The 21,493-nt window shown below is 40.7% G+C and overlaps 1 protein-coding gene across 7 annotated transcripts in view; it reads left to right on the forward strand.

Annotated features, from left to right (window-relative positions):
* ARFGEF3 (ARFGEF family member 3) overlaps positions 1–21,493 on the forward strand; it is a 177,290-nt gene that overhangs the window by 79,261 nt on the left and 76,536 nt on the right. For 6 of the 7 annotated variants that reach the window (XM_041744802.1, XM_041744804.1, XM_041744805.1 and 3 more), the window contains 2 exons: positions 6,996–7,100; positions 7,986–8,319. In XM_041744802.1, the coding sequence (XP_041600736.1) occupies positions 6,996–7,100; positions 7,986–8,319 (439 nt within the window). The remainder of the gene's footprint in view (positions 1–6,995; positions 7,101–7,985; positions 8,320–21,493) is intronic. The other variant, XM_041744803.1, reaches the window with a different exon arrangement.

Raw genomic sequence — 21,493 nt, forward strand, 5'->3', positions numbered from 1 at the left:
TGGTCTGTTTCTGAGAACTTTTGTCTACAGCCTCACCTAAAACTGCAGATTATAAAAACAATGGTTCCCCCACTGGTATTCACCTGTCACTCCTGAGAAATATATTCAGTGACTTTGGGCAAGCTTACTTTACTAAATACCATGACTGAAGGATATAATTTTCTCATGAGAAATGGGAAAACAATAGTTTACAAAGAAGACTTACTTACAAAGTAGAGTAGTTGATGTGACAAAGCTAGTTGATGTAACCCAGGCACGTCCCAGTTGTATGACTCAAAATGAGTCTTCACACTGTCCTCTGTTGAATGTCAGGGACAGACTCCATGGTATTTCTATATTTCTTCTAACATTTCCCAAGCCTGTGAATTCACATGCATATTTTTGAAAAGAACACATTATTCTGACTTTTATATACTCATTTTTTTACGTGCCAGTTTAATCATTGATATTAGATCATATAGATGTTGTCCACTGCTCCAACTTTCTATACAGTAAGTTAACTTATGCATCTATAATAAGTCAAATCATGAAAGAACTAGACTTTCCAAGATGAAGAGTCTCTACCAGCTACATACATAGTTAATTGCAAAAATTCTGTAACACAATAAGATTCTGAAATGCCCTTTGAGTCATGAAAGACACTATAATTTACTATGAACTAGAATATTTGATAAATTATAAAACTTTTGTTTATAAATTTTATATATAGTAATAAGTTGGAGGACAGTCTAGTTGAAACATTAATGAGGTCTCTCACTTTGCTGGAAAAATTGTAGAAACTTATTGGGTTTTTGTTTCTTCTTAAATAAACTTAGGGGTCTTTAAAGCTAAGCTTAGAATGACTCAAAGTTTTTGCCCAATAGTTTCTATATCAGATGATCTAATCCATCACTCCTCTAGGTTACCTGCACATTTTGACCAAATTAAGCTCCCTTCATATTAGGTACTTAAAAAATGAGTTCTATTTAATCCATAGATAGTGTAAGCCAAAAAGAAAAGCACTTCTTCCATAGCCCCACCTCACGTTTCTCTCACCCTTGCACCCTAAGCAGAACATTGTTTTTCCTCAGAATGGATATGTCGAAAAGCAGTTGGCATGTGTAGTTGGCTTCCCCTGTACTCTGCTCAGTTTATATATTCACTCTACCCATCCATGACCAGGGTATAGATTTCTTCTAGTGCTCACTCCTCCCCAGCCCTGCCTAGTTTCTCTCCTTCATAGCAGAGCCAGCTGTTATATCAGAGCTGAGGGATGTTTTTCATTGGCTTTTTATCCTAAGATATAATCATGTATAGTGTTTAATCACTATTGGTTCAACTACATTATCATCATTGCATTAGCTGGGTAAAACCTCTGTTTTGCTCCTTACTAGCTCTTGACTTTGGGCAGAGCTCTCAACCACTGTAAACTTATGTATCCTATAAAATAATTAACATTTATTATTGTTTTATGTCATATAATACTAGTGATATAAAATATGTTAGGGGTTTTTTGTAAGAATCAAATGAGAAAATTTACTTAAGAGATAGTTGATTCCCAATAGCCAAAGATTACCTGAGGCTGAGAGAATTTGGTTTATGAACTTGTAATAGTGAGGGAGTCTGTACACTATAGGGAGCCAAGGGTATCCAGTAAAAGGATGTTAGAAGGGATTTTCCTAGATTTGTACCAGAGCGAGGTGATTTATTAGAGTGGGTGACCCAAACTTAGTATCTGTTCAAGGATTGGGTGCTGTCAGAAAGTAGGGGCCTTCCTGGTATGGGACATCTTAATTTTTATTTAAATGATGGCAGGAACAGATGGGAGCTGTCATCATAGAAGAAACATTAGTCATTCACAGGGAAGGATGATATTTGGTCATTTCTGTGGTTGTACAGGATTCCTTTTTTAAATCTTTGTTCAAGGCCTATTTTTGGATTGGCTTTCATATTGCTCTGTCACCATTATGGAGAGTCCTCATCTGACTCCAATATTCTGTGAAGTTGTTTGTGTTCACCAGGGGAACACCACAGCTAGCTGGTAGCAACGAGGCAGTTGCCAGCTGTCAAAGATGCTCCTGTGCCCTCCTCAGATCTTAGTGTTATCAGGGAATAAAACACAGACCATCAGAACTTTGAAAAATATAAAGGCTATGTTCATTACTTTGCAGGCAAGGGAGAAAATAAGCTATACATTTTTTTTCCTGAGTAGTTTGCTAAGAGAAAACTAAGATATTAAGTGCTAGAAAAGCTCAAGGTACTTATGCTATTAATAATTGAAAACTAGCCACCAAGATAAGTCAGAACAATTCTGTAGGTCTATGAATGGTGGATTGAAAACATACCATCGTTCATTGGTCAGGAAAGTCTTCAGCTAGGTCAGTAAGGGCTTCAAGTTCCATGGCTCTCTAAAACCTGGATGTCTCTAACATCAGATGTAGGGACCGCTATCTGTAGAGTGACCATAAGACCTGGTATACCTGGAACAGTCCAAGGGTATGCCTGTTGTAATTATTATAGACATTCAGTATTAGTATCTTTAGGAGGTTTTGGGATAAATGGAATTTTTAACTGCTTAGTGCCTAACAATAAATATTTGATAAATATTAGCTCTCAAATGGTTTGTTTACTTTTAGAATTGTCAGTGCTAACTTTAGTTTATGATGCAGTTTGAGACATTGAACTTCTTACATCAGACATTTGTAGATCATTAGGAAAATACATTGCACAAACATTGCAAATGCATATGTGCAGATATTACAGACTAAAGGTCATAAATGTGTATCAGTCACTGGGGAAAAAAAAACATTTCCGAACCATATGACTTGGGAATAGGCTTTAAATGAGAAAAGTAATTCATGTGACACATACATGTTTTTCTAGGATTTCTCATTGGGCTGTGGCTCAAAGATAGCTTTAGACATGTTGTCACAGAGCTTACTGGTTTTTATAGGATTTTATAGAGCTTGGTTTTTCAGTGCAATTCTCCAGTTATGCTTCTGTCTTTAGAGACTCTTCACCATGTTTGAGTATGGTCTTTCCCACCATGATTCCATTACCCTGAGATGAGTGTTCTGTGGCTAAGGGAGCTGGGGTGTAGCATGCTTAGTGAAGCTTAAATAGGAGACCTGTAAGGCCACCTGGTCAGGTGGACCCAAGCTCTTGGCTGCTTTCAATCTGGTGATTCTCTTTATTCTTCTTGTTGAGTTTTCACATCTTTTACAGTTTCTTCTAGATTTACTACCTGAAATCCTTTAATTTCTATTAGTTAAATTTGATACTTCTCCCACCTTCTAAATATCTTTTTCCTCTGAAGTCACACTATGGTCAGTACTTTCCCTCAGTGGTCATTTCCAAAAATCAGTGCCCACATACCTCATAGGACTTTTGCTCCGTAAGGGTGTGTATTCATGATATATTCAGTCCCTGGGAAGGATTCACAGAGTGCATCCAGGTATGCAGAATAACTCACATGCCTTAGAGATGTGTTATTAATAGAACATGATGCTTTTTAAATCCAATGGTTTTTGGAAGGCTAATTGGGCTCAGAAAGCTATTCATTCATTCTCTGCCTATTGGTCTCCTATAAGCCTCTCCCCACTGCCCTCTCCTCCCAGTGCTGAATGGCAGAGAGGAGTGTACACCAAAGCATTCTCAGCAGCAATGAGGCAATACCAGGTGTTCGCATCATGTTTTTAGTTTCATTCCACTTCTCTCACAATTACTTAACCCCCTCTCTCCTTTTCTACCTAAATTTCAATTGTCTCAAAGAGAGATAAGGTCAAAATGATCCATAATTAAACAGAATTTCAGGAACTCCAGAAATCCAGAATGTGCTGTCAAATACCCTTGCAGTCAGTCACCTTGCCAGTATGAGAGCTGCTCAGCCTTCCCCGCCCCTTGGTCCACTCACAGCAGTTCTTCTCCATGGGTCTCAGAGATGAGCAGAGAATGAACCCAGCAGCTTACTCAACATACCAACCATGAAATGCTTAAGTGGAAGACCAAGCCAAGGGGACCACAATCCTCCTAAGTAGGCAGATTTTTTTTTTCCTCATGTGTTTTGAAGGAGTTGGCTGGTTTCTTGGCTTCTTTCTACTCTGTGCTTTTCATGTATTTGTTTGTCTACAGTCAGACAAATAAGAACCACACACATGGTGCATGTGCATATATGTATCTAGTGAGGGGCATGTGTGGAAGTTGCTTACATTTCAAACAGCTCCTTTAAATGACAACTCGTGCAAGGCCATGAGCACCCATTTTTCCAGACTGCTGCAGCCCACAGAAAAGCTACTGCCTTTGGTTTCCAAGGAGACTCTCAGGCCCGTGATCTTGGCAATGCATCCTCTCTGAAATCAGGTCAGATGGCTTGGGGTTGCAATATTGCTGTGGCACACTCTGCAGATACTTGTAGAAACCTTGACTGCTCAGAACTTTTCTGTGGGTGTATTTCTGGTTTCAGAAATTAAGAATCTTTATTGTTTAAAGTTCTCATTTTCTGGTGCTAGACTGACAGTTTGAAAGGTATATATTTTTTAACTGGGGCATTTAATAATAATTATTTTTCTTAATAATGAGTCCAGTGAGATAACAGAGAGGGTCCTTTCAGAACTTTTTCAAAATGTGGCTTATTGGTGATATGACCCTTCTGTTTTGCCTTCTCCAATCATTTCTACAGCCTCGAGAATGATTATTCTATAACATGAATTTGGTCCTGACATTCTCTTACCTGCAGAATAGAGTTCAGACAAGTCCTCCCAGACCCTTCCTAATCTGGCCCCTGGTTCCACCTCTTGTTGATGGTATCCTCACACTCTGCTCCAACCACAGACCACCACCACTCTCTCCCCAACACTGCCATGCAAGTCTCCCACTTTAGGTCTCCGTGCAGATGCCTTTTCTTTTAGAAATTCTTTCTCGGTCTTTCTAAGGATTAGATGCCACTTCCATATGCTCTCATCAAACCTTGTGTTAAATTATTTATTTGTACCAGTTACTACACAATCCTTTACCTACCTGCTTCCTTGTTTCTCTAATCTCTGAAGAATGAAGACTGTGCTGTTTCTGGTCAGAAACAATGCCTTGCTCAAAAGTGTAGGGAAGCTTGTGGGTAGGAGTATCAAAACGTAAAGTCTTTATCTGGCCCAGGATGGCTAAGTATGTCTTACCTTTCTTATTCTTCCTCCAACCACCACCTTCCTCTTGGCAAATAGTGATAATTTTTGTGGAAACTTAGCCTTGACCTACCTCGTCCTCCCCCCGCTCAGTGGGTGCAGTAGAGTATATCCAAATATAGGCAGTATTCTCTTTTTCAGAATAATGGCATTATTTGAATCATTGTACAGTTCTCTTTGGGCAAGGAAGACCATCATAGAGTATGAGTTAGCAAACTTTTTCTGTAAAAGGCTGCACACTGCCTCTGTTCCCTGTCCATTTCTGTTATTGGTTTACAACCATTTAAAAATGCAAACATTGTTTTTCGTTCATGGGGCCACAGGCAGGATTTAGCCTCTGGGCTGTAGCCTGTCAACTAGTTTTAGAACTTGATGTCAATTTTATAGAGACCTATTGCCAAGGAATCTAACATGGCATGGCACTTAAACAAGGGACCCGCAGCCCCCTATTTTGCCATCCTTCATTGTGCATCCATGCAACCTTTCTCTGTTTGGCAGTTGTACATGTGCAGCCTTCTGGGCCTTGGGATGGCCTGGGGTTAACTTTTTTCTTCTTTCTTCCTGTCTCCTCAAGTTTCTACTGTCCATTCTCCTTCTCCTGGAAGTTATTTGAACTGTTAAGGGCATTAAACTTCCTTTAGGCATTTACTTAGGAAAAAAGAGACACAACCAAAAATGATTTTTCAAAGCAAGTTCCTCCTTTTTTGGAACGTTCCATTCCACACAGGATTTCTCAATGAATTCTCTTAAAAGTATTTATTACATATTTGTATAAATGAGTGCTCGAACATTAAATTCTTCCTTATTAGTGTCGGTCACTTAACACCCACCTGGAGTTTAGTATTTCCTGATGCGTTAGGCAGAAAACTTAGTCTGGGTATAAGAACGTGCACCCCAGAAAATTCTCTTGTTTTCACATCTGTCTCTATGGATTAATCTCATAATAATAACTCTGAGAAAAATAATTTGTTCATTGAACAACCATGTTGCCTTCAAAAAAGAAATTCAAATGCAATTTAGTAAAGTGTTGACCATTTAAAAGATAATGTAATTAATGGTCTTTTGAAAGGTTTTGACAGTTGAACACAAGAAAAGCTTTCTGGAATAAACTGTGGCATTTAATTGGTAATGATAAATCAGTATTTGTTCTGTAATGGTAGCAAATGTGCCATACTAATATAAGATGTTGATAACAGGATAAACCACGTGCAGAGGCGAGTAGAACACAGTAACTCTGTTCCATATTCAGTTTTTCTATAAATCTAAAACTGTTCCAAAAATCAAAGTCTATTAATATTTTTTTAATCACCCAAATTATATTAGTGTACTAGGGCTGCCATAACAAAGTACCACAGACTGGGTGGCTTATAGAACAGAAATGTCTTGCCTCCCAGTTCTGGAGCCTGGAAGTCCAAGATCAGGATGTCAATAGAGCTGATTCCTTCTCAGGGCTACAGGGCAGGATCCATTCCTTGTCACTCTCCTTGACTTGTAGATGGCCATCTTCTCCTTATGTCATTTCCATTGTCTTTCCTCTATGCATGTCTCTGTTTCCAATTTTTCCCGTTTTATGTGGCCATCAGACCTACCCACGTAACCTGACTTTAACTTGATGACCTGGGTAAAAGACCCTGTCTCCAGTAAGGGCATGTTCTGAGATAACAGGGGTTCCGTCTTCAACAGAGGAATTTTCAGGGATGCAACTCAACCCATTATGCTAACTGTCCCTCCTCCCAAATTAACACCTCTCTAATGCCTAACATTCTTCCAAGTTTCCCACATACCAACTCTTTCATTTTGCCTTCACTTTGCATGAGTCTATGTGTTGGTTTTGTTCTGCAGTGACCAACAGCAGTTACAGCTCCTATACTTGGAGTGCATCCTGTCTGTGCTCAGCAGTTCCTCCTCCTCCATGCATCTGCACAGAGGCTTCACAGACCTGATCTGGTAAGCAACCCCCTAACGCCCTCCCACACCAACCCGAGGCTTCTCCCCTTCCAGCTCTACGTGTAGGTCCCTTCCCGTGGCATCTGCAGCCTACCAGTCACCCCATTTGTGCACGAATGCTTTAGAGAGAAAGCAGGGAGATTGCTTTGCTTGCATGCACTAGATCAAAATACAGAGAGGTTTATGATTATCTTAACAAAGTAGGCCTCAGAGGCCCTCTTGCATTTTGTTGACACCATAGGATCATGAGACTCAGGAAGGGAAAGATTATTTCTAGGTTATTCATTTATCTCAAAAGTGTACAAAGAAACCAGAAAGTTGCACAGGGGGCAAGAGCTAGTAAGTGTTATTCTTAGCTCTTCCCTGATACTTCCTCCATCTCAACCTGAAGACTAGTCGCTTAATCATAGCCAGAGATTCACACAAGTGACAGGGCCCGCAGGCAGCCAGCTAGTTGCTCTGGGTTCCTGGGCTTTTTGACAGGGAGGAAGTCCAATGATATGTGACAGTGTGTGTGTCAGAATTTTAAATTAACTTCTCAAATTAGAAGTAGAAATAATTTAGTTACTTATAGTAGAATGAAACTTTCTAACTAAGCCATTTATCACTGTGAGTGTTTCTTTACATAAGATGGTTTCTGAATACTTGTCTTGATATTTTAGCTAATTCTGCCTTGTGTTATGAGAAAAAGTATTCTGTTCATATATGCAGGAGTGATGAAGAGACATGGAAACCTGAGGGAAGGATGGAGCCAAAAGGAGGAGCAGTAAAGAACCCAACTCTTATTAGTCATTTTTGTGGCATCTGATATTTACCCTCAGGATTGTATTCACATTTTATCACTTTGACTTGTAGCAGACAATTTTTTCTCCTGTGTCTTCCCAGGAAAAACCTGTGCCCAGCTCTCATCGTGATCCTGGGGAATCCAATTCATGATAAAAGCATCTCCTCTGCTTACAGCAGCAGCACTGGTTCTGGCATCGAGTCCGATTCTGCATCTCCAGGAGTTTCTGACCATGGCCGGGGGTCGGGCTGCTCCTCCACTGCGCCAGCTCTGAGTGGGCCTGTGGCTCGGACCATTTATTACATCGCAGCCGAGCTGGTCCGGCTGGTAGGGTCAGTGGACTCCATGAAGCCTGTGCTTCAGTCCCTCTACCACCGAGTGCTGCTTTATCCCCCACCCCAGCACCGGGTGGAAGCCATCAAAATCATGAAGGAGGTAAGGGGGCGCTAAGGAATGCCAGTGTGCTTGCCAGGAGGTGGGGGGTCGTATCCAAACACCGTGTCTTGCCTACAGGAAGCACTCAGAAAATTCTGCCAATCTCTTGCCAAAACTTGTTTGCTCCACATGGTATCCAGTAACTGGCAGTATCTTTAGGGCTGGGATGTGTTGGGAGCCTAGGTGAGGAGAAGTTGATTGGTATTCGCTGATGCAAAGTCATTGATAACTTAAGCTGCAGGCATCCGACTGGGCCTCAGTCTGATTTCCTTCTGTTCCCTTAGGTACTGTTTATGCAGATACTGTGTTTACTCCCCTTTGCCAAAATTGGATTTCAGAGTGATTCCATACTCAGGTTGTACATCGTCCAATAAAAAAAAAAAATCATGACTAATCTCTGACTGGTAAAAGAATTCCCTTTGCCCCATCCATTCTTAGGCCCTCATATCCCAAACATCATGACCCCTGTGAGAAAGTAGTTTCCCAGCTTATCACAGCTATCCTAGTGTGCTCTTTCATGGTTTTGAGGAGGTACTTCAGGTAAGAATTTCTCTGCTTTCTTTCAAATAACCAGAAAAAAAAGTGGATCAACATTTTTGTATTTGTGAACTTGCCTTTGTTTTTGGTACCTATGCTCAAACAATAACAAACCCAGAGTAACAAAATTCCCTTGTTGATGATTCGTTTAAGTAGTATTTGCTGCTCATTGGTTTTTCAGAAGCTTAATTTGAAATGCCTCTTTATATTCTTTTAGTAAGATTTGACTGTAATGAACAATGGCAAGTTCTGACTCAACATTTCTAGAAATGAAGGAGTGATCCATATTTAATTGCTGGTTAAGAAAATCTATGAGTACACAATAATAACCTTCTTTTTTCTTACCTTCTATATGCCCAGCACTTCACATATATTATCTTTAATAGTCTTAATAGCTCTTTGATGTTGTATTTCAATTTGTACCAGTGAAGACTACTATTTTTTCCCCATGGCAGCTCAGGCAATGAGGAAAGGGTAGGGTAGGCTTTAATAACCGGTTGCTCCTAGGTTGGTGAACCCAATACAGCTTTGGAGGCAAGTGAGACTAGACTAGTTTGTCACCACTCAGACAGCAGTGGCCCTCTCTTGGCTCTACCCTTGTTAAGCATATAACTGGGAAGCAAGATGGGCTTTCTCTGAATAGGCAGATCTTCAAGGAGAAGAAAGAGGAAGGGACTGGCTACACCTGCTCAGCTCCTTCTAAATCTACCAGTCAGATGAGACACACACCACCACCCCACATCAGAAGGAAGGGAGAGAAAGAGAGGAGAAAGGTCCAGAACTCTATTCCACTGGCTGTTTCTCCCCATAGAGATCTGACACCAGCAAAAAGGAATTTTCCTTCCCACAAAGAAACTAAGGTTCCAAAGGGTCATATGATTTGCCCAAGGTCACAGAAAAAGAGAAAGGGTGTGAACCCTGGTCCATCTATCCTGAAACCCATCAACACACTTACTACTGTACTTAACTTTGATATTGCAATGCAGATGATTCTAGGAGCCCCTTTCCATGCTGGCTCAGCTACCCCTTCATGAGCCTGAGTTGAAGAGTCAGAGTTCGGATCCTCTGTCTACCACTCCCCAGCAAGGTTGTAGTAGCTAAATCATTTAATTCTGAACTTATAATTTTTCATCTGTACAAACTAGTAGTATTTCAAAGGTTCAAAATGCAATAAAGTTGTATAAATACACCATATGTATAAAGTGCTAGACAAATATTTGGCATGATTATTGCTATCCTAAGGAAAGGATAAAATATGTGGAGGCTGAAAATAGCTGGTCCTCATGACCTGCTGCCCAGAGTAGTGCACCCATTCTGGCTCAGCTCTTTGTCTATTTGCCGTCTATTTTCTTCCTTTTAACTTTCTGAATTTAGGCTTATAAATCATCACTGTTAACAGTTTTTTTCAGGCTCTACTAGCTCTTGTTGCCTCTTTCATCAAGTCTGAATTATGCTGCCCAGTTTCTAGATCCTTCTCTCATCATTCTCATTTCCCAGGATCATCCTCATTCCATCTGACTGACTGCTCCGTTCAGCTCCTACTTTCCTGCCTCTTTGCAGACTCCTCCCCTATCCCCATGGGCTATTCCACTTAGCAGGGTCAAGCATTTGATGATGATATGCTAGACAGAGCTTGCACTTCATGTTAATTTATTTACAAACTCTCTTAGTAAGATGATATCATGCCCAGTTTCTAGACGAGGAAGCTGAGGCTCCATGAGAAGTTATTTGCCCAAAGTCCTTGTGAGTAGCAGGGCTACCAGGTAAACCCAGATGTTCTGAGGACAGCTATGTCTGCTGGCAATATCCTCCTCCTTTATAAGTTCTGCTTCTTCCAACCACCAGTTTTGCTCTTTAAATTCCGTCATTTAGCAATTAATTATATGTCCCACCTCACCTCACTGATTGTTTCACAGTACTACTTGGTACAAACTTCTTGTCTCCTCAGATGTTTTTTATATTGATTTTGTATGTCCCACCCCCTTCCCACCCCAGTATCTAACACTGCAGTGCTTGAATTAGAATACGTGCTCAATGAATTTTGACTGAATGGGAGATGGACTTGAAAACAGAATATCTGCAAAGAGGGTGTTTTGTGAGCAGCAGCAACCTTTCTTTCTTACTCCGAGTTGACCAGCACTGAGCTTGTGGCTGCCCATAGTAGATCTACTCAATACCTGCATGCTGGGACTCCTGGGTGTCTCAGTGGCCTGCCTTCAGCTCAGAGCCTCATACCAGGATCTGGGGATCAAGTCCCACATCAAGCTCTCTGCAAGGAGTCTGCTTCTCCTTCTGCCTATGTCTCTGTCTCTGTCTCTCTCTGTCTCTCATGAATAAATAAATCTTTAAAAAAAACCCTGCATACTGAGTAAATACATTGCATATGGGGCACATAGGTGTCTAAATGTATTTTAAATTATAACTTATTTAGCACTGTGTAGGAAATTTGTTATGTTTTCCCCTTTTTCATAGATTTTTCTAGCTTCCCAAAATTATTTTACAGGGCAAGGCTGCAATTAGACACCAGCATATGAGTAGCATTTGCAGGTGATGCTGCCCCATGGAGTCCAGAAGACTGATGTGGGCCAGGTTACTCCACTCACTATGACAACCAATAAATTGGGAAGCTTGGTAACCTGGAAACCGGAATGTGCCATCTACGCACACAAAGAAAACCACTGGGCACCGAGGATATTTGTTTAGCCTTTCACAGTTGGAACGCATGATGTGTTATTTCCTTGTTCTCTTTGTGATTTGTCACTCTCCCATGCGTGCTGTGTGTCTATTAATCAAAGAGAGACAGGACAACATTTTGTTTTTCAAATGACATTCTCTTTTCTGTTTCCGCTTTCCCAAAATATGAGCAGTAATCAAAAGTTCACCTTGCTTCCTTTCTTCTCTCCCATGGTTCAGCTTCAGAAGGAGTTCCCTAGTCTTTAATCAGACCATGACACCCCAGCCCCTGACAGCACATCCCTCATTCCCACTGGGAGAAGCTGAGATTCGACGTGTCTTGCCATTCTTCAAGTAGTTGTTCAGCGTTCTTCAGAAGCGTGATCACTCATGTCCTTTCCTTCCAGATTTGGAAACAACTGAGAAATAAACCCAAGATTAATGTGGGAATTCAAATATGTCATCTGATTTACTACTGGTATAGTTAGATTCGAGAATGTAATGAGATCCCAAGACAAAGTAAGATTCTCCCCCAGCTATCCCTCTGAAATGCACCTGCCCTTCTAGCAAGAGATGGGACAGCTAGAGGCACTAAGGCCTAGCCACTTAGCTTGGATGCAGGCCAGGCTGGTGGCAAGATAGAGAGTGGGGCGGGGGAGAGGGAAGAGGAGGCCAGGGGCGGGAGAGGGAGGAAAGGGAAAGAGTGGAGAGAGGGAAACTTGACTCTTTCAATGTCAAAAAAATAAAACATGGAGAGAAAACTGGAAACTTCATTGCTATACCTCCAAGAGAGTAGAAGTTCCCAATTTCTGGGGTACAAAGGAAATGTGGCAGGAGGGAAGGAAAGAAGAGTGCCCCTAAAGATGTAACTTTTTCTAGTTAATATACCTTTTTCTATGGGTATAAATTACTTTGAAAATAATGGACAGAGGCACCTGGGTGCCTCAGTGTTTGAGGGTTTGCCTTCAGCAAGTCCCCCAATGGGCTCCCCGCAGGAAGCCTGTTTCTCCTTCTACCTATGTCTCTGCCTCTCTCTCTCTGTGTCTCTCATGAATAAGTAAATAAAATCTTTTAAAAAAAAATGGGCATAGTGATAAGAAGGCTGCTCTAATACACTTAACCCAATCTTTTCCTGAATTTATTAGCCTCAAATTGAAATGTTCTGTAAAGATCTCTACCACATGGAGACAAAAATTAAATATAATTAAACAGTCATGAAAATTCTGTACATGAAAACTTGTAAGATGTAGCCAAAGCAGTATGTAGAAGGGTATTTATAGCTTAAAATGATTATATTTAAAAGATTGGAAGCCTAAAACTAAGATTCCAATTCTCCAAGGTAGGTAGCTGGGAAAAGGAGAACAAATTAAATTCAATGAAAGGAGGAAAAATAAGAATGAAAGCAGAAAGTAATATGATAAAAAGCAAATATAGTGAATCAATAAATTGAAAAGTACCAGGGCTCTGAAAAGCCTAAGGAAATTTAACCCTTGATAAAAGCAATAAACCAAATCCATAATAGGTAAAAACAAGTAAATAGAAATAAGAATGCAAACATAACATAGATGTTATAAACACTAAAGAAATTTTAAAAAGGTATTAAGGCCACTGAGTCAGTAAATTTGAAAACTTAGATAAAATAGATAAATCCCTGGGAAATAACACAGCCTTTAACAAGCTGGCTCAAGAAGAAATTGAGGACCTACATAGTTCTAGAATCTTTAAAGAAACTGAATCAGTAGTTTAAAAAAAATCTTTCCATTAAAAAAAACACTGGCCCCATACAACTTTAAAAACAAATTATACCAACATTTAAGGAATGGATAATTCTAATAATACATGAATATTTCCAGAGTATAGAAAGAGAATACTTCTCAACACATGATTTTTTTAATTTTTAAAGTTTTACCTTCATTTTTTTCCGTCCTCCCACCCCTCACCTATGGCAACCACCAAATCATTTTCTGTAACTATGAGCTTGTTGTTTTTGTTTGTTTGTTTGTTTTTTGCTGTCTGTTTTTTTAAGATTCCACCTATAAGAGAGATCATATAGTACTTGTCTTTCTCTAATTTCACTTAGCATAATACCCTCTAGGTTCATCCATGTTGTCACAAATGGCAAGATTTAATTCTTTTTTATAGATAAATAACATTCCACTGTATGTATGTGTACACACACACACACACACACACACACACCACATCTTCTTTATCCATTTATCCATTGAGAGACAGGTTGTTTCCATATTTTAGCTATTGTAAATAATGCTGCAAAGAACATGGGGTTCATGTATCATTTTGACTTAGGGTTCTCATTTTCTTCAGATTAATACCCAGAAGTAGAATTGATGGATCATATGACAGTCTGTTTTTAATTTTTTGAGGAGCCTCCATACTGTTCCAGAGTGGCTGCACCAATATACATTCCTACCAGCTGTGCACAATGGTCTTTTTTTCTCCACATCCTTGCCAAAACTTGTTTTTTTCTAGTCTTTTGAAAATAGTTATTCCAGCAGGTGTGAGGTGATGTCTCATTGTGGTTTTGATTTGCATCTCCTGGATGGTAGTTCATGTGTCTGTTGAAAATCTATATGCCATCTTTGAAAAATGTCTAGTCGGTTCCTCTGAATATTTTTTAAATTGGATTATTTGTGGCTTTTGTTTTTTTATTGAGTTGTATGAGTTCTTTATGTATTTTGGATAGTAATCCCTTATCAGATATATGACTTGCAAACACTTTTAGTAGGTGACTTTTTTTTTTTCCAGTGGCTCCTTTGCTGTGCAAAAACTTTTTAGTTTGATGTAGTCCCACATGATTATTTTTGCTTTTGGTGTCAGATTTAAAAAATCTTCTCCAGGGATCCCTGGGTGGCGCAGTGGTTTGGCGCCTGCCTTTGGACCAGGGCGCGATCCTGGAGACCCGGGATCGAATCCCACATCGGGCTCCCGGTGCATGGAGCCCGCTTCTCCCTCTGCCTGTGTCTCTGCCTCTCTCTCTCTCTCTCTCTGTGACTATCATAAATAAATAAAAATTTAAAAAAAAAAAATCTTCTCCAATACTCCTGTCCAAGAGCTTACTGCCTGTATTTTCAAGTCTTCAATCGATCTTGAGTTAATTTTTTGTGGATGATATAAGATAGGTATCCATTTTCATTATTTTGCTTGTGGCTGTCGAATTTTTTGAGCACCATTTGTTGAAAGGACTGTCCTTTCCCTAGTGTATATTCCTGCTTCCTTTATTGTAAATTGACATATACATATTGGTTTATTTCTAGGCTCTTTATTCTGTACTTTTTGATCTATGTTTTTATGTTAGTACCATATTGTTTCAATTACTGTATCTTTGTTGTTTTTTTTTTGTTTTTTTATTTATTTATTTATTTATTTTTATTTATGATAGTCACAGACAGAGAGAGAGAGGCAGAGACACAGGCAGAGGGAGAAGCAGGCTCCATGCACCGGGAGCCCGATGTGGGACCCGATCCCGGGTCTCCAGGATCGCGCCCTGGGCCAAAGGCAGGCGCCAAACCGCTGCACCACCCAGGGATCCCTCAATTACTGTATCTTTGTAATACAGTTTTAAATCAGGTTGTCTGATCCCGCTTGCTTTGTTCGTCTTTCTCAAGATTGCTTCAGCTATTCCAGGTCTTTTAAGGTTCCATACAAATTTCAGGATTGTTTGTTCAATTTCTGTGAAAAATACATGGAAAATTTGATAGAGATTGCATGGAATCTATAGTTGATTTGGGTAGTATGGACATTTTAAAAATATTAATTCTTCCAATCCATGAGTACAGAGTATCTTTCTACTTATTTGTGTCATCTTCAATTTCTTTTTTTAAATTATCTTTTATTGGAGTTCAATTTGCCAACATATAGCATATCACCCATCCTGTCAAGTGCCTCAGGGCCCATCATCCAGTCACCCCATCCCCCCGCACACCTCCCCTTCCACTACACCTTGTTTGTTTCTCAGAGTTAGGAGTTTCCCATGTTCTGTCTCCCTCACTGATATTTCCCACTCATTTTCTCTCCTTTCCCCTTTATTCCCTTTCACTATTTTTTATATTCCCCAATTGAATGAGACTATATAATGTTTGTCCTTCTCCGACTGACTTACTTCATTGAGCATAATACCCTCCTTCCATCCACGTCGAAGGAAATGGTGGGTATTCGTCCTTTCTGATGGCTGAGTAATATTCCATTGTATAAATGTACCACATCTTCTTTATCCATTCATCTTTCGATGGACACCAAGGCTCCTTCCACAGTTTGGCTATTGTGGACATTGCTGCTATAAACATTGGGGTGCAGGTGTCCTGCCGTTTCACTGCATCTGTATCTTTGGGGTAAATCCCCAGCAGTGCAATTGCTGGGTCGTAGGGCAGTTCTATTTTTAACTCTTTGAGGAACCTCCACACAGATTTCCAGAGTGGCTGTACCAGTTCACATTCCCACCAACAGTGCAAGAGGGCTCCCCTTTCTCCACATCCTCTCCAACATTTGTTGTCTCCTGTCTTGTTAATTTTCGCCATTCTCACTGGTGTCTCATTGTGGTTTTGATTTTTATTTCCCTGATGGCCAGTGATGTGGAGCATTTTCTCATGTGCTTGTTGTCCATGTCTATGTCTTCCTCTGTGAAATTTCTGTTCATGTCTTTTGCCCATTTCATGATTGGATTGTTTCTTTGCTGTTGAGTTTAATAAGTTCTTTATAGATCGTGGATACTTGACCTTTATCTGGTATGTCATTTGCAAATATCTTCTCCCATTCTGTAGGTTGTCTTTTAGTTTTGTTGACTGTTTCCTTTGCTGTGCAGAAGCTTTTTATCTTGATTAAGTCCCAATAATTCATTTTTGCTTTTGTTTCCCTTGCTTTCATAGATATATCTTGCAAGAAGTTGCTGTGGTCAAATTCAAAAAGGATGTTGCCTGTGTTCTTCTCTAGGATTTTGATGGATTCTTGTCTCACATTTAGATCTTTCATCCATTTGGAGTTTATCTTTGTGAATGGTCTAGTTTCATTCTTCTGCATGTGGCTGTCCAATTTTCCCAGCACCATTTATTGAAGAGACTGTCCTTTTTCCAGTGGATAGTCTTTCCTACTTTGTTGACTATTAGTTGACTGTAGAGTTTAGGGCCAATTTCTGGATTCTCGCTTCTGTTCCATTGATCTATGTGTCTGTTTTTGTGCCAGTACCACACTGTCTTGACGATCACAGCTTTGTAGTACAACCTGAAAGCTGGCATTGTGATGCCCCCAGCTCTGGTTTTCTTTTTTAATATTCCCCTGGTTATTCGGGGTCTTTTCTGATTCCACACAAATCTTAAAGATGATTTGTTCCAAGTCTCTGAAGAAAGTCTACGGTATTTTGATAGGGATTGCATTAAATGTAGCGTTGACATTTTCACAATATTATGAGCATGGAATCCATGAGCATGGAATATTTTTCCATCTCTTTGTGTCTTCCTCAACTTCTTTCAGAAGTGTTCTGTAGTTTTTAGGGTATAGATCCTTTACCTCTTTGAGTTAGATTATTTTTTACCTATTTGAGTTAGATTTATTCCTAGGTATCTTACTCTTTTGAGTGCAGTTGTAAGTGGGATTGATTCCTTAATTTCTCTTTCTTCAGTCTCATCATTAGTGTATAGAAATGCCACTGATTTCTGGGCATTGATTTTGTATCCTACCAAACTGCTGGATTGCTGTATGAGTTCTAGCAATCTTGGGGTGGAATCTTTTGGGTTTTCTATGTACAGTATCATGTCATCTGTGAAGAGGGAGAGTTTGACTTCTTCTTTGCCAATTTGAATGCCTTTTATTTCTTTTTGTTGCCTGATTGCTGAGGCTAGGACTTCTAGTACTATGTTGAATAGCAGTGGTGAGAGTGGACATCCCTGTCATGTTCCTGATCTTAAAGGAAAGGCTCCCAGTATTTACCCATTGAGAATGATATTTGCTGTGGGCTTTTCATAGATGGCTTTTAAGATGCTGAGGAATGTTCCCTCTATCCATACACTCTGAAGAGTTTTGATCAGGAATGGATGCTGTATTTTGCCAAATGCTTTGTCTGCATCTATTGAGAGAATCATATGGTTCTTGTTTTTTCTCTTGTTGATATGATCTATCACATTGATTGCTTTACAAGTGTTGAACCAGCCTTGCATCCCAGGGATAAATCCCACTTTGTCATGGTGAATAATCTTCTTTTTTGGCGGGGGTGGGGTGGGGTGAATAATCTTCTTAATGTACTGTTGGATTCTATTGGCTAGTATCTTGTTGAGAATTTTTGCATCTGTGTTCATCAGGGATATTGGTCTATAATTCTCCTTTTTGGTGAAGTCTTTGGTTTTAGAATTAAGATGATGCTGGCCTCATAGAACGAGTTTGGAAGTATTCTATTTCTTTCTATCTTCGGAACAGCTTTAGTAGAATAAGTATTGTTTCTTCTTTAAACGTTTGATAGAATTCCCCTGGGAAGCCATCTGGCCCTGAACTTTTGTGTCTTGGGAGGTTTGTGATGACTGCTTCAATTTCCTCCCTGGTTATCAGCCTGTTCAGGTTTTCTATTTCTTCCTGTTCCAGTTTTGGTAGTTTGTGATTTCCCAGAAAATCATCCATTTCTTCTAGATTGCCTAATTTGTTGGTGTATAGCTGCTCATAATATGTTTTTAAAATCATTTGTATTTCCTTGGTATTGGTGGTGATCTCTCCTTTTTCATTCGTGATTTTATTAGTGTCTTTTTTATTTTTAATAAGGCTGGCTAATGGTTTATCTATTTTATTAATTCTTTCAAAGAAACAACTCCTGGTTTTGTTGATCTGTTCCACAGTTCTTCTGGTCTCTATTTCATTGAGTTCTGCTCGAATCTTTATTAACTTCTCTTCTGGTTTTATTTGCTGTTCTTTCTCCAGTTCCTTTAGGTGCAAGGTTAGCTTTTGTATTTTTGAGGGATGCCTGTATTGTGATGTATTTCCCTCTCAGGATTGCTTTTGCTGTATCCAAAAGATTTTGAACACTTGTATCTTCATTCTCATTAGTTTCCATGAATCTTTTTTTTTTATTTTGTTTTTTTTTTTAAATTAATGAGAGAGAGAGAGAGAGAGAGAGAGAGAGAGAGAGGCAGAGGGAGAAGCAGGCTCCATGCACCGGGAGCCCGACGTGGGATTTGATCCCGGGTCTCCAGGATCGCGCCCTGGGCCAAAGGCAGGTGCTAAACCACTGTGCCACCCAGGCATCCCCTCCATGAATCTTTTTAATTCTTTCCTAATTTCCTGGTTGACCCTTTCATCTTTTAGCAGGATTGTCTTTAACCTCCACATGTTTGAATTTCTTCCAAGTTTCTTCTTGTGATTTAGTTCTAGTTTCAAAGCATTATGGTCTGAAAATATGCAAGGGACAATCCCAATATTTTGGTATCAGTTAAGACCTGATTTGTGACCCGGTATGTGGTCTATTCTGGAGAAAGTTCCATGTGCACTTGAAAGAATGTGTATTCAGTTGCGTTTAGATGTAAAGTTCTGTAAATATCTGTGAAATCCATCTGGTCCAGTGTATCATTTAAAGCTCTTGTTTCTTTGGAGATGTTGTGCTTAGAATATCTGTCATTTACAGAAAGTGCTGTGTTGAAGTCTCCCAGTATAAGTGTATTATTATCTAAGTATGTCTTAACTTTGGTTATTAATTGACTGATATACTTGGCAGGTCCCACATTCGGGGCATAAATATTCATGATTGTTAGGTCCTCTTGTTGGATAGATCCTTTAGTATGATATAGTGTCCCTCTTCATCTCTTACTACAGTCTTTGGGATAAACTTTAATTTATCTGATATGAGGATGGCTACCCCTGCTTTCTTTTGACGACCATTTGAATGGTAAATGGTTCTCCAACCTTTCATTTTCAGGTTGTAGGTGTCCTTAGGTCTAAAATAAGTCTCTTGTAGACAGCAAATAGATGGGTCTTGCTTTTTTATCCAGTCTGAAACCCTGCGCCTTTCCATGGTGTCATTTAGTCCATTTGCAGTTCAGAGTTACTATTGAAAGATATGAATTTAGTGTCATCATAATACCTATTCAGTCCCTGTTTTTGTGGATTGTTTCTTTGGACTTCCTCTTTCTTTTACAGGTCCCCCTTAATATTTCTTGCAGAGCTGGTTTGGTGGTCACATATTCTTTCAGTTTCTGCCTATCTTGGAAGCTCTTTATCTCTCCTTCTATTCTGAATGAGAGCCTTGCTGGATAGAGTATTCTTGGCTGCAGGTTCTTCTCATTTAGGACCCTGAATATATCCTGCCAGCCCTTTCTGGCCTGCCAGGTCTCTGTGGAGAGGTCTGCTGTTAACCTAATACTTCTCCCCATATAAGTTAGGGATTTCTTGTCTCTTGCTGCTGTAAGGATATTTTCTTTATCTTTGAAATTTGCAAGTTTCTAAATGTCAGGGTGTTGAACTGTTTTTATTGATTTGGGGGGGGGCGGGGAATCTCTCTATCTCCTGGATCTGAATGCCTGTTTCCCTCCCCAAGTTAGGGAAGTTCTCAGCTGTGATTTGTTCAAATACACTTTCTGGTCCTCTGTCCCTTTCAGCACCTTCTGGAACCCCAATTAAACGTAGTTTTTTTTCCTTCTGAGGCTGTCATTTATTTCCCTTAACCTATCCTCATGATCTTTTAATTGTCTTTCTCTTTTTTCCTCAGCTTCCTTCCTTGCCATCAACTTGTCTTCTGTGTCACTCACTTGTTCTTCTACCTCATTAACCCTCGTCGTTAGAACCTCCAGTTTGGATCGCCTCTCATTTAATTGATTTTTAATTTCGGCCTGATTAGATCTAAATTCTGCAGTCATGAAGTCTCTTGAATCCTTTATGCTTTTTTCCAGAGCTACCAGTAGCTTTATAATTGTGCTTCTGAATTGCTTTCTGACATCGAATTATAATCCAAATTCTGTAACTCTGTGGGAGAAAGTACTATTTCTGATTCTTTCTTTTGTGGTTAGTTCTTCTTTCTAGTCATTTTGCTCAGTGCAGAGTTGCTAAAAACAACTTGTAATGGAAAAAGGAAGATAAAATAAAAAAGGGGAGAAAAACAAAGAAACAAAGAAAGAAAAAAAACAAGGAGGAGTATCCTCTGGTTCTATATACTGTAAATCCCTGGACTTACCGTGGAGCTTTCTAGCGCTGCTCAGTCAAGAACTTGCTCTTCCCCTGTCCTTCCAGCTGGTCTTCTGGGGGAGGGGCCTGCTGTGCTCTCAGGTGTGGGCACCTGGGGGAGCTGCCCCACCCCCTGCCAGGTGCCCGGCTCAGTGGGAGCTGTTTACCCCATGAGGCCCCTGTTCCCTGGCACCCCGCCCCCCCCAGACACAGGGTGACACCAGGAGGAACAACAGTGGTGGCGGCCAGCTCTCCAGCCCTGGATTCAGCTCCCGCAGTAACTACCGCAGCTCCCAGTCCGCAGGGGCCTGGATGCTGTGGGGGCGGGGCCGCTGATCTGCACAGCTCAGGGGCGCCCGGCGGCAGGAGCGTCCTCACTGTCCTGGGCCCTCCCCGCCTCCACCTGTCCCGAGGGGAGCGCAGGATCCTGGGCTGTGTCCCCGGGGGTTCCAGGGCCTCGGCCGCTGGAACTGCGCTCCCGGGGCGCACAGCCCCCTCCGCGCGGAGCCGCTGCCCGAGCTGCTCCCGAGGCCCCACGGGGCGCGCGCTGCAGCCCTTTAGGGAGCTCGGCCGCGGGGTGTGGCGCTCTCTCCCAGGGCGCACCCCCTCTGTTAGTGTCCCTGGAAGCCTGAGGGCATCCCCGCCCTTCCTGGGGTCCTGCCCAAGCTCCCTGCAAGCGCCTTTCCGTCTGGGAAGATTGGTGAAGCTCCTGCTTCTCCGGGACGGGGCTCTCCTGTCCTGGGGTCTCCCGCCGCACCCCTTAACCCAGCCTCTCGCGGGGCCCCTCCCCCACTGGATGCTTTTTTTATTGACTTAT

The sequence above is a fragment of the Vulpes lagopus genome, chromosome 2 (assembly GCF_018345385.1).
Source record: "Vulpes lagopus strain Blue_001 chromosome 2, ASM1834538v1, whole genome shotgun sequence".
In the NCBI taxonomy this organism is placed as follows: Eukaryota; Metazoa; Chordata; class Mammalia; order Carnivora; family Canidae; genus Vulpes; species Vulpes lagopus.